Source organism: Anticarsia gemmatalis, chromosome 15, assembly GCF_050436995.1.
Source record: "Anticarsia gemmatalis isolate Benzon Research Colony breed Stoneville strain chromosome 15, ilAntGemm2 primary, whole genome shotgun sequence".
NCBI classification, from domain to species: Eukaryota; Metazoa; Arthropoda; class Insecta; order Lepidoptera; family Erebidae; genus Anticarsia; species Anticarsia gemmatalis.
The window spans coordinates 7712732-7726841 of NC_134759.1; the positions used below are offsets into that span (position 1 = coordinate 7712732).

The following is a 14110-nucleotide window of genomic DNA, read 5'->3' on the forward strand; positions in this document are numbered from 1 at the left end:
TAACAACATATTTAATTTGGCAAAAATTTAATTAGGTGGTCAGGTACGTAAATTAATAGAGTACCAACAATAATCCTAAGTATTTAAATAATATCTTTTTTATTAATCTTTGCGAACTTATCCGATATAAAAGTATTATATGTTCAAATACTACATTATTTTCGCCATAACCATCACGTAATCATAATTATCACAAAATAATCTCAATCCGCTTTCGTTTTGAAACAACACGAGACCTTTCCAACTTTTACATATCAAAACAAAGTTATAACTTACTTCGTAAACGCATTGCTGTCGTTTTGACATAGGTAATTCTGTTCTTAAACCTAACCATGTCGACTCTACTTGATAGCGTTTTAAAAAAAATCCTATAGGATTTAATAATACATTAATATTATTTCCTGAAAGCTAATAATACTAATTTATAATTCTGAAATAAAAAAATAATTATGTGTGCACAAAACAAATTATTTTGTAAGATTTGAATAATTTCAGTTTCCGAACTAAACCGTTTCCATCAATGTCATCTGTCAACTTGCAATATTGTCGCAGCAGGATTTAACTCATGTTGTGCAATTTATCTTGTGGTTTTTGCAATATCCTTTGAACAATATTCAGTCAAGATTATCAGTGTAGTCTTATCCTGCAACTCTACGGGTTTATACGGCAAAATTGTGTTACATTTTCAAAATGCGGCTCGTAGATTCGACCAAACTTTTGGAACTTCAAAACAAACCTACAAATATTCGAAATATCTGCATCGTGGCGCACGTGGACCATGGAAAAACAACTTTGGCGGACTCCTTGATATCTAGTAATGGGATTATATCGCAGAGAATGTCTGGAAAGCTGCGGTATTTGGACAGTAGGCCGGATGAACAGGAGAGGGGTATTACTATGAAGAGCAGTAGCATATCGCTGTATCATGGTGTAGACCAGCAGGAATACTTGGTAAACCTGATAGATTCACCTGGACATATTGATTTTTCAAGTGAAGTATCTACTGCAGTAAGACTGTGTGATGGAGCTATTGTTGTTGTGAGTATTGCATCTTGTTTACATTTTAACCTACCTGTATTTTAATTACTAGATTCTTATAAGTATAATTTTAAGAACTTATTGCTATAATAATATGAATATCTTTGCTTAGTATCTGTTAATTGATACTAAGTAATGCAAATAAAGTTGTGTAACATTAAGTTATAAAAATCTATTTGTTTATTTACAAAACAGCTGTTAGTAATCAATGTTATAATCATTCCTAAATTATTTAATGTTATTTCTCAAGTTTACAATCAATAAAAAATATTTTTATTTTGTGTATGTTTACTTATAAATAAGATTAGATTAGTCATACCAAAATATTTATTTTTGCAATGATTACGCAACATATACACATTTTATTCCTACCACAACAATTGGCAACAGCTGATCATAATAAGACTAATGATTTCACAATATTATTTACAGGTGGACGTTGTTGAAGGAGTTTGTCCGCAAACAAGGCTAGTACTCAAACAAGCATACTCAGAAAACATCAAAGCGGTACTAGTTTTGAACAAAATTGACCGTCTCATATTAGAAATGCAGTTGACACCTTTGGATGCGTATGTCCACTTGACGCAAGTGTTGGAACAAGTTAATGCGGTTATGGGAGAGTTGTTTGCTACTGAAGTTTTTGAAAATGAGGAAACTACTATTGAGAAGCAGGTATGTAAATCATTTCAGTACCTAAAGATGTTGTGACGTATCACAGATACCATATACAGTTATGTAATATTGTAGAAAACAAGTTGAAATACTTGAAAAACAATTATCGTTGTTTACAATTTAAACATAAAAAGAATCAAGTAGGTAACTACATATTCAGTTGGCTAGTTTTATATATACAACTGTATGTAAAAGATTATTATTATGTTTTCATTTGAGTGTATTTGTAACCTTACATTGCCATTGACTTAGTTTTACCAGAAGAAACTAGGATACTTTAAACATTTTAGTATGTCACTCATACCTTAGTTGAATATTAAGTAAGTTACTTACACAATATCACCCATAAGTTGGTAACAGCATTACAACACAGTCATTTACACTCTTGTATCACTTTATCACCTTAAGAATGTCTTATCAAACTTATTCTATTCTTTGATAGCACTACATTCTTTTATTCTTTTTACCAGTTAATTATAACAGTAATTGTAGTTTCTCTTTATAATAATTTTCCATATTATTGGGTGTTCTATATTTCTTTAATAGGTTCTTGTTGATATATTTTTAAATTACTGGACGTATTTTTCGTATTTTTACATACCTAATCAAAATATTTCATTAACACATAGAACAATCACACCACTTCTAAGATATTTTCACTAATAATATTTCATTCAATATATATTTATTTTTCCAGCAAAAGAAAGAAGAGCTAAATAAAGAAGACAACAACTTCTATGACTGGACCTCTGCTCTAGAAGATGCTGATGACTCCCACTTATACTTCTCACCTGAACAAGGCAATGTTGTGTTTGCAAGTGCTGTGGACGGATGGGGCTTCACTATTCATACTTTTGCCAAACTGTTCTCGGATAAACTTGGTAAGTTTTCAAAGTATAAGCTACAATCATCTTAAATAATTTTAGACTCCTTTAATAATGGCTACTTCTTATGATAAAAATAATAAACAGATATAATGTAAATATGACAATCACTTTAATGCATAATATGTTGTAAAATTAAGAAAATATTCCACCTTTTTTTAAGTATGTAAATATTATTCTAGTAGGTAAACCAAATATCATTACTCATAAAAAGTTTGTTTCTGATTCTTCAGGAGTAAAAGAAGAAATTTTAAAGAAAGTGCTATGGGGCGATTTCTACTTGAACACAAAAAGCAAGCGCTTCATGAAAGGTGCACAAGAGAAAGCAAAAAAGCCTCTTTTCGTCCAAGTTATATTGGACAACTTATGGAATGTTTACGAAACTATTGCGATGAGGAATGAAAAGGAAAAAGTACCAGTAATTTGTGAGAAACTTGGTATCAAACTTACTACAAGGGATTTAAGGCATACAGATGCAAGAATTCAGCTACAATCTTTAATGGTCCAATGGCTTCCTCTATCTCATACAGTTCTAAACATGGTCTGTCGCAAACTACCTTCTCCTAAAGAAATCCTACCAGAAAAAGTTGAAAAACTCATGTGCTCAAGAATAAGAGACTTTGATTCCTTTAACCCTGAAACTCAGAAGTTAAAAGAAGACTTTTTAGCCTGTGATAGTAGTAATGACAAACCTATTATTGTTTTTGTATCGAAAATGTTTAGTGTCGATAAGAGTATGTTACCTGAGAACAAACCTAAAGCTTTAACTGCTGAAGAAATGGCTTTGAGGAGGGAGAGAGCGAGACAACTGCGTGAGGAAATGAAACAAAACAATGAGGCTATAGAGGGAGCTCCTTTAGAGGAAAAAAAGGTAGATCAGGAAAAGGAAGTTCCTGAAGTAGAGGATGACAAAGACCAGCCAGTTTTTATTGCATTTGCAAGGATTTTCAGTGGAAGAGTGAGAAAAGGAGATAAAGTGTATGTTCTAGGCCCCAAACACGATCCGTCCAAAGTACTTAATACAAACTTCCAAGTAGATTCTAATAAGAAATTGAAAGATTTGATGAGCGATGAACATATCACTTATACTGAGTAAGTATTACTAGTGTATATAAATTAATGGAGTTTTTGAAGAATTTTCGTTGCTTACTTATTTCTTCTGTACTATTTCAGGATCAAGTCATTGTACATTTTGATGGGAAGAGAATTGGAAGCTATAGATGAAGCCATAGCTGGAAATATTATAGGTAAGAATCCCACTTTACTATTTACAAAGCTTAATTAAACATTTGATTATAGCATAATTTTGTTACATTAGTAGGGTCCATAGTACTGTTTAATAAACATTTTGCGTATTGATTTTCAATCCAGTCAGCCAAAAATCAATTAAAAGGTCAGGGATATTACGTATACTTATTTGTTTCTTTTTTATTACAGGTATTGGCGGCTTAGAAGACCACGTGCTAAGAACAGCGACGTTAAGCAGTACTATCGCTTGTCCAGCGTTCAGTGAGATGCAATACTCAGTTGTACCTATTCTTAGAGTAGCTTTAGAACCTACATATCCTTCGCAGTTACCGCAATTAGTAAAAGGTTTGTACTATCACTACAATAAATCAAACTACAGCTAAGAGTTTTTGTATACGGGCCGTTCGACAGTAGACGTGCATGCACGTAAGAACGTACACGTTTGGCCATATATTTATGTACTAGCTGACCCGCGCAACTTCCCTTGCGTCAGATAAGAGAGAATGGGTCAAAATTTTCCCCGTTTTTGTAACATTTTTTGTGCCTACTCTGCTCCTATTGGTCGTAGCGTAGACGATCTAACACTGAAAGAATTTTTTAAATCGGGCCAGTAGTTCCTGAGATTAGCGCGTTCAAACAAACAAACTCTTCAGCTTTATAATATTAGTATAGATAAGTACCAACAAATGTAGATGTAAGGACTCTACGGTACTAAAAGTATTATTACGTCTAAAACATTATCAGAAAAGGGAATCTAATATAATAATTTCGTTCCATGATTTCCTCTTATAAATAAATGGTTTTTACTATTTTGCAAAACGTTGCGCTTGCATAAAATTGTTTTTATACTTTGTAGGGTTGAAGCTGCTGAATCAAGCTGATTCCTGCGTGCAAGTGTTGTTGCAAGAAACAGGAGAACATGTCCTTGTCACAGCTGGAGAAGTTCATTTGGAAAGATGTCTTGAAGATTTAAAGTGAGTTTACTTCCTCTAAAAGTTTTATATATTGATGGAGACCAAAGAACGCCATTTACTATGATTTTTAAGAATCTTATGCTTCATTCACCTTGATAGATCTGGCATACGTTTCTTTATGCAAATTTTGAGAAGTGTTTTGCACTTATAAAAGGTCAAAATTTAGTAGATTTATGCACCTATATATTTTGGAATGATGTCGCATGTTAATAATTGTTATTTTGTTTTTCAGGAACCATTACGCCAAAATCCCGATCACCGTATCAGAACCGATCGTACCATTCAGAGAAACGATAGTAGAGCCACCGAAAATAGACATGGCGAATGAAGAAATAGACTCACAAAACGTTATAGACAAGGAAATCGATAAGGAAGTCGACCCAGTTATAACAGTCTATACAAATAACAAGCAGAGTAGAATAAAAATCAGAGCAAGACCTATACCGAGTGAAATAACTAATTTGCTAGACAAATCAACAGATTTACTCAAAGCTATATCCCAACACATAAAAACGTTACAAGGTTTATCCAAAAACAATAAATTAGAAAGCAAATTAGAGGAATTAGAGCTAAATGGAACTAAGCACAGACTTTCCGATCGTATGTTAAAACTTATTCAAGCATTCAAAGACGAATTGCAAAGCATCTGTAGTAAACAAGGTCCAGAATGGAAGGACGTTGTCGAGCAAATTTGGTCTGTAGGGCCTAGGAATTGCGGTCCAAATTTACTTCTTAATCAAACTGGTGATTACGCTACTAAGTATTTGCATCATGAGATAGATATTAAAGAAGATTCGAGGTTTGAATATGAGGGTAGTTTTGTAAATGGTTTTCAATTGGCGTCGTTGGCGGGTCCTTTGTGTGATGAGCCAATGATGGGTGTGGCTTTCTGTATTGAAGAGTGGACGTTAGAGAAGGACAGTGGTGAAGACGGGTCGCATACTTTCGGACCTCTATCAGGTAAATTATATATTTTTAAATGTATACTTTTTTGCTTGGTTAAATTAATGAACTTTCTTGAAGTCTGCAAATAAGATAAATCGTGGAATAAATCTACTATCAGAATTGATCTAGCACGAACTACCACTGGATTCATAACTGTCAACTCATTGTATCGAGTTTTTAAGTGGTTGACAAGTTACTGATCTTCGATCGGATACCAAGCCTAAAATAGGCTTGGTATCCTACCTTGGTATTAACCTTTACCTTCACCTTGTCTTGGCAAGGAGACTAAAGTACTCACCCCATACCAAATATACTAGCAAATTGTGTCAGGCCTGTCATTCCTAGTTTAAGAACAATGGCTTTGTGGTGGAACAGTAATCATGAGTAGGTACTAACGATATTCCATTCTGCAGGTCAAATCATGTCAGCGGTGAAGGATGGTTGCAGAAAGGCGTTCCAAGCTCAACCCCAGCGACTTATGGCTGCTATGTACTCCTGCGATATTAGCGTCGACCAGAAAGTATTAGGTAAGTGGTACTACCGCATAGAGCTAGCAGCTACGTGACATTCAAGTTTGAACTCTATCCCAGAGACATTTATATCGAAAGTCTAATTTGAGGTGTACTGCTAGCAATGATAGCCCATCGCACCGAAGAACTTTATTAAAGTTAGTAAGTAAATTAATTCCTTAATTTACTGATTATCGGAATACTTCACTTTCCTGAAAACGAGAGAAAGAAAACCACGAACATAAAAGATCAGTTAAATTTATTTTTCGTAATTACAAATATTGTAATTTTTAAATCTACTATTTACAATTTATTATTCTAAGTATAAATATGGTTCTTAAATAAATATTTAATTATTAACTTACAAATAACTACATATAAATGCACTGGGAAGTAACACAAAATGAACCACTGGAATCTTATCACATATCTTTTGTGTACAAAAATGTTTTTTTATAAATCACCTCAGATTGGTGGGGAAACTAAAATAGTCCTTTATAAACCGAATCTTATATCTAATAGTCATGGTTATATCTATTTCTGGCAATATTGTTTATATTAAATTATACCGAGAAATAATTTTGCAGAACAAAATAAATAATAAATATTCTAGTGAAACAAACGCATATTTTCGGGTGAATAAACTGATTGCTATATTTGATCTGTAGACCAACCATTCTAAAACTCAGTTAGCCACAAGGATTTAGAGATATTGGTTTCCTCTTACCGTACCAGTTAACTATAATTTATTTATTATGATTAACCACGGTCTACTATAATCCCTTAAGGAAGTATGTATGGGTGTTTATGTCAATGCTGGCTGCAGAATAGGCTCCTAGGAATAGCAATCGTTTATTCACCCCACACAGACGGTAGGCTTTACTTCAACACATTAAATCATATTCTTTTAAATTATTCTAGTAAATGCAGTTGTACTGAGTATTTTATAGGCATTTTTTATTAAATTTCGCCACACTAAACAAACGTTTAGAATGGGAAAGTTAGTAAGCGAACAACATTAACTAAAATTCGGATAATGCAAGCGATAAAAAGCGTTTTGAAATTAAATACATTTCAAGTATAAGTTGAATCCAAAGAGGCGGAATCGATTAATATAATAGCCTCGATGAAGCCAACAAACTTTTTTTTATGTTCTAAATTTAAAAATGATTGTTATAGGCTAGTTTAGTCGATCCAGTGTAACGATTTTGCTAGTTCGATAACTTTGTACCATGGGAAAGGGGGGTAGTCTGAAGGAGACCGTCGGACCCTCGCGACTCTAGATCTCCTGTTGTAGTAAGGGTCCGTGTAGCTGTGTGAATGGTATCGGTTGTAGACGGGCTGCTTGTCTGGGTACGAGTGAGGTTGAGAATAGTCCACTTTGTAGGCGCCCGTGGTACTCTGCACGTTGAGTCCGGAGGTGAATCGGTTCTTGTTGTATGCTGTTACAGAAGAAAATTTGGTTAAATTTTTTTCTCAGATTCGTAAGTAATTAAACATTAGTTAGTTTTTCAAATAATAAAATATATGATTGTCAAACACTGATTAGATTAATCTACAAAGTATTATTTAACCTAAGGCAACATCTGTACAAGATAAATTGGTCCAAGATCCGCCCTTAAAAAGGATAGCACCAACAGATCGATTAGCGACGTCTGTTTTCGCACTGTACATCGATGTCGTCTCTTCAGCAAGTTATAGTAAAATCCGTATAGTTTATACTAGTTACAAAGCAATCAATTCTTAGATATTTGCGCATCCTGGTCATAAACAGGAGGTACTTACGTGAATGGTACGCCGTAGTTGGTCGTACACACATCATGCCGTAAACCCTGATGCCAGGCACCGACGCGTAAGTCGGCTGGTCGTGGGACATCGGGCCTTCTGTAAAAAGAACACATGCACACTCATTAATAGGAGAAGTTTTGAAGTTCTATGTTTAAATCGAAATCTTGAATACTTGCTGTATGAGTATCAGGTTCTAGATAGTCTTGAACTATCGATGTCATTGTTATTTTGCAAATTTAAATCATCGAAAATCAATTCAGTATCGCAGAACACTGAATATGTCTGTGAATAGAAACTAGATGCAGTGGTCTAGACTGTTACATTACGCGACACCTATTTAATTGAATGTCGTCTAAAAATCCTATTAAATACAACAAGCAAATCTGTTTTCAATCTACGTTTAAACTAGTTTAAACGTTAGTAAAAACATTCAGTAGCGCTCTTAATCGATTGCCATTTCAGTACTGAATACAAACTAAAGCTTTGTTCCTTAACTAAACTGTCAACACAATACACAAAGACAATTTACATACATTGGCCACTTATAATGTACACTTATTATCCTATAATGAGAATTCTTGACCAAATGTACAGGACAATTGAATGTTTATTGCAAATTTGGTGTGGCTAGTAGCTAATGTGGAGCTTTGGTAATACGTAGCACGATTGTTTTGTATGTGACTGTAGAGCTTGGCTCTGGCTGGCTTGTTGATCTTTGATATTTGCACACAAATAAAGTTGCAATCCTTAAGGTTTCAACCACATAAACGATGGACTAGGAAACTGATGTAACAACTGTTGATCGAAGTCAAAGAGTTCTTACTGTTCTTATTTATAGAATTATAGTTAAGCTCGCTACTCAACCAAAATTAGGCGCGTTCACAACACTGGATCAGAAGGACGTGCTTTCTGCATTTCTCAAAACACAATTCTTAGTACGGGAATGGTTTTTCCATTCAATTGTGGATGTGAATAAATGGTGCTTCTGTCACTGACTGCAATCAGTTCGTTCATTTAATAGTTAGTGCTTTGAAAAGTTACCTAATATATGATCCTCGGGGCACCTGCAGATGACCAAGTAGTGTGACTTCCCTGTCCTGATGTTTTGCAACGCTAGCAAAGACCAGTCTCTCGGTGCACGGCACTCTCGCATCTCCGACACTGCTTCACATGTCTTCACCAATGTTACGGCTTTACTGGCATACTGGAATGAGAAGATTTACAACGTTACATTTAATGTTGTTTCTTTGAAAATCTTGATTTAAAGGGATCCAGTCACAATTTTAGTACCTAGACCATTTGTAACGATGATTTTAAATATGCGTCATATAAAAGAGCTCTACACGACCAAGATAAATAGATTTCGTTTCAAGATGTTAGAAAGAAATCTTTAGTACAGACGTGTATTACAATCCTATTCCTAATAGCCTCTAACGACATCGAAACGAGCGCGAGTAATCTAGCATTACAACACAACAGCATACAGTTCAAAAACCTTAGGTATAAAAATAAAGGCTCCCATTTTAAGCAAATCATCACATGATTAACTCGTGAGAACACATCAGCCCGTGACCGACGAACCGCTTCATACTTGAAATCAATTCCTTTAAGTACTAACAGGTCAATTGTAACGACAAAAAGCATACAAGCTATCTAGAATCAGATCTCTGCGTATCTAAATCCAATTTTGTTCGACCGTACCATTTGAAAATAAAAGATGTGGTCATTCAGTACCTACATCTGTGTTTGGTGTCGTTTGTTGACTTATGTTTTTCAATCAAAAATCGAATAGTTGGAAAATAGTTTACTGCTAAGTCTGAGATTGCTAACTTGATTCCAACTCGAAGCACACAACCTAATCTTGTGATATTAGAAGTCGTTTTCTTTGAAAGTAAACATCGAAAGAAATGCTTTATTTCTAAGATTTATTTTCAATGTGGTCTCTAAAAATTCTCACCTGCTAATAATCAAAGCATCAAGTCTCAAAGCCTCCAAGTAGTGTAAAAGCATTAAGGGAGTGAAATATTATGAAGTAAGTACCTTTTTCTTGGAGTCGGTAGTGAGACGTGTAGTGTGCAAGTCGTCAGCATTCAGACTAGCAGAACACGGGTCTCGATACCTCGCTGGGCACGCACAAAGAGGCTGAGTGTAGTTCAGACGCACGTACACTGCGTTGCAAACCTGAAATGACATCAGAATATTTTATATTAAAACTAACATTAAAAGCAATATAGAATAAATCGACCAATCTTGTTCCTAGAATTCTTGTTAGCCTAATAGAGATTTTCTGAAGACAACAAACACTTTTTTATTTTATACTGTTAGCATCGCTTCTCTTGTGCGGTCACTTTAATTTGGAACTAATTCAATTCAGGACATCATGCTGACCAGCTTTTGTTTTTTGAAAATGTTGTGGCATCGCACTTAAAGTAGAACAAAAGCGTCGCATTCACAAAAAATATTGTTTTCGTTAAACAAGGTCTTTCAAGAATTTCACAATACAGATAGCCTACCGATTTGCAAGTGTTTGTCGACATTCCATTTGTTTCAGTTTTAAACTTTCATTAGAACAAAAGTGTCAATTACCTGTTGAATAGCGCATTCAGGCAACAAATAGATGTGCTGATTGTGGGGATAGTAGTGGTACTTTGTCGGCTTTGCGAGCACCGACGTCGACCCGGCTGGAAGGGGCACCGTCTGAAATCAAAGAATAACATTGATTTATGAATCTCTTCAACAATAAATAAAAACAGAACGAATGTAAGTGGAATGCCATTTGTCAATGAGACTATTTTCGCAGGTAACATAAGAATGCACGCGGAACAATTTATGTTGAAAGCGCGTCAATTTATCTGAGTTGTCATTAGTTATCGTAACAATGATGGGAAATCGTTCGAGGTTGGTCTCGGATCGCGAACCACAATCTCATTCATCCCGTTTGTCTCGCCGACGGTTTCTGTGTCAATGTTCTTGCGTATGATGTTATTAATTTCACATTTTACCTCAGATGTTAGAATGTAGGCTTAGCTTGTAAGGAATTTGTCAGTTTGTTCAATAGCTAGAAATTTTGGAATAGGAAAGGAGTAATTCGTGCGCGTTGGTTCTTACTCGTAACAATGCTTCACGGTCATGTACCCTGCGATTTGCCGATTACTTCGTCACGTTTGTTGCTGGATCAGGTTAATAAACCTGTTAAATGACGATTATCCTTTGTAGCTTTTTTTCACAAAAGAACATTTCGTTTTACTTTTTGCCGGTTTAATTTAATTTTGGACATAAACTTGTTAGGCACGGAATGAATACCTTTAAAAATGTCGTTATGTATTTTCGTTGATAACTTTTATTTTTCATATTGTTCCATTAACAAATAAATGAGCAAGAGTGAAGCTTTTTTGCCTAATGTTCATCTTCATTATCTTTGATCTTCGTTCTTCAGTTCTTAACAATAAAAGCATTATGATCAACTCATTAAACTGTTCTAAGAACAATTACAATTACCACCTGTATAAGATCCTCATTCTGATAACTATCATAATCTATTGTACGTATTCGTCGATCTGCCCCAGTAACCCGTATATTGACACCCGGCTAACTTACAACAAAGCGCTTTTTACGTCTATAACCGCACATCGTATTTGCTGCTACAATTTTTCATTTTACCTCACACAAAAGAACTAATGCTATAATGGGCATCACTACAGTTTTGTAACCAGATAACTGTCATCAATGATTATATTTTTTCATTTAATATTATACATTATAGAAAACTCGTAACTGTAAAATGCATACAAGACCACGACGTAATCTAAAGCTCAAAAGCAATAAACGAATGAAGTACGCATATCTAATTACTGTAAAATTATTTCTCAATGGAAGTTTACCACTATTTTTTTTCCACGCATTTCTAAAGTTTTGTTGATGGCACGCGAATACATCAATTAGGTTCGACAACGTTAATTACAAATAATCTCTGTCAATAGGCATGTCATCACTCACAATTAATGAATTATCTGGTAAAGTCTGCGCGGCAGGCATTACTTGCGGACACGTAACCACTGTTGTTTATCCCAAGTCAGTAGATGCGTCTGTTGTCAAACTTTCTTTTTTATGATCTCGAGCAAAAATAAACATAATTACATTTGCAACATTAAATAATACAACGTCCGTGCTCCCAATTGACCTTCACGATTGTACTCATAATAGAAATGTTTTATTTCTGATCCGTCTCACAATTTTTGTTTTTATATTTAATCGTAATAAACTTTCACTTCTATCTGTAAATTTAGTGAACGTTGTGATTAACTCTTGCTTTTTAAATTCGATTATTTCCCAAACAAAAATCGGTTTACGAAGAATTCACTTTTTTCTCGAGTTTGATTTCACTTTGGTCTTCTTCAATAAGTCTAGGAATATATTATGAAAATAATGCTCACCATGAATAAACACAAAACTTGGTTGAGAACGCGACCGAGTCGGAAACTCATTATGGAGTCGGATATAATCGTTTATAAAGTTACTGCTCTTTTTGACCGCCAGTACCGTACTGATTCTGTTGTCGATAAGAGGGTACAGCGGCATAGATGACTCAGGAGAGGGCGAGCGGAGCCAGGCTAGATCCTCGGATTGGCATTTTTTCTACGAAAATAGCACCGGACGTCACGTTCAAGTTGAACGATCTAAATTGTCCAGCGGTTTTAGGATGAGCATCGTTCGTCACGTGTCGTTTCTTTTCTTTGTGTATCGCTGGTGCAGTTATTTATTTTGAGTTAGTAAGAATTGTGTAGTGTGGCCAGTTTTTACTTTAACGACAGTGGAAAGGGGAAAGTTTTCTCATTAACGGATAATCCGATTGTGATGAAGTCATCGTTGAGTGGCTTATTATACTTAATGTACATTCCGAGATAACGATGTACTTTTACTACATCAATACAGTACATTTATAATATTTGCATACTATTTATGTATATTTAATGTTAGTTTATTGTAATTTATTGCTGATATCACTGAACTGTATACAAACCCCTGTCTACGTGACCTTTTCTTTTCTATTTTCTTAATACCCTTGCATTTTCATAATACCGTATAAAGTATATCTTACACTTAAACCACGAAAAATACAACTGTATCAAAGTTTACTTTACTGTTTTTGTTACAAAGAAAAGTAGATATTTTACGACGAAATCCACTATTCTCACGGTTCAATCAATATACATTTATACATAAAACAACAAATCAAGTCATAAAATCGTTGAATAATTCTAAAGTCCGTTATGTAGGGCTAAGAGGTCAAAGCTAGGGCAACACAAGACATGTTTACCATAAGAACGAATCTTTGGTTCGCGATCTTGACATGATCCCAACATCGTGATGTAACAGATCGCGATAAACTTGACTTGTTAAGCTGTTTGTTATCTCAACGTTTTGTTAGCAACATGAACATTTTACTTACGTTTAGACAAAGAATGAATCACATCGAAATTTATTAATATTCGGAGAAATGCAGTGATGTAAAACATTTTTCTTTTTGAGCTTTAAAGCACTTTTATGTCGTTTTCATCATTTTTCTAGCGTCGCGTCGTAGGGTCTGATTTTGTAACTCAAAAGTACCGTGTTCGACTTCACTTACTAAATAACACTCTCCGTAATAATCTCCAAAATAATATCAAAGTCGGTCCAGCAGCTTAACTTTGCAAACGTAACAGTGAGGTGGCCAGACTTAAGCATTAATAATATTTGCATAAATAAGTATGAATTGCTTTACTATTATTATTATTATTTATTTTATTCCAAGTGACAAGACTCATATCGTGTTAGTAACAGTATTTCTTACATCTATGTTAGTATTCCTATTCTAAATTACCTACTTACTATACATGTAATCACTGCTGCACGCTCATCACCGAGGTGGAGAGCATGCAGCAGCGATTAATAAAAGTGCAGTCAAGTCTGCTCGCAATACAGCACAGGATACTGTTGGGGCTTGCCCGCACGCGACGCACCAGGGAAGCACATCTTTTTCGCATCGTAGCGTAAAAACAGTCGATGCGAGCTT

General features: G+C 34.7%; 2 protein-coding genes across 2 annotated transcripts in view; one reads left to right on the forward strand and one right to left on the reverse strand.

Moving 5' to 3' along the window:
- The first annotated feature begins 551 nt into the window (after positions 1-551).
- LOC142978992 (elongation factor-like GTPase 1) overlaps positions 552-14110 on the forward strand; it is a 148159-nt gene continuing 134600 nt past the window's right edge. The window contains exons 1-9 of the mRNA XM_076123683.1: positions 552-1038; positions 1471-1710; positions 2408-2591; positions 2828-3686; positions 3768-3841; positions 4032-4187; positions 4699-4816; positions 5049-5776; positions 6175-6288. Of these exons, the coding sequence (XP_075979798.1) occupies positions 691-1038; positions 1471-1710; positions 2408-2591; positions 2828-3686; positions 3768-3841; positions 4032-4187; positions 4699-4816; positions 5049-5776; positions 6175-6288 (2821 nt within the window). The 5' untranslated portion in view covers positions 552-690. The remainder of the gene's footprint in view (positions 1039-1470; positions 1711-2407; positions 2592-2827; positions 3687-3767; positions 3842-4031; positions 4188-4698; positions 4817-5048; positions 5777-6174; positions 6289-14110) is intronic.
- dsx-c73A (doublesex cognate 73A) overlaps positions 6495-14110 on the reverse strand; it is a 79479-nt gene continuing 71863 nt past the window's right edge. The window contains exons 2-6 of the mRNA XM_076123684.1: positions 10645-10755; positions 10099-10239; positions 9100-9262; positions 8056-8154; positions 6495-7712 (exon numbers count right to left, since the gene is read on the reverse strand). Coding sequence (XP_075979799.1) covers positions 7456-7712; positions 8056-8154; positions 9100-9262; positions 10099-10239; positions 10645-10755 — 771 coding nt within the window. The 3' untranslated portion in view covers positions 6495-7455. The remainder of the gene's footprint in view (positions 7713-8055; positions 8155-9099; positions 9263-10098; positions 10240-10644; positions 10756-14110) is intronic.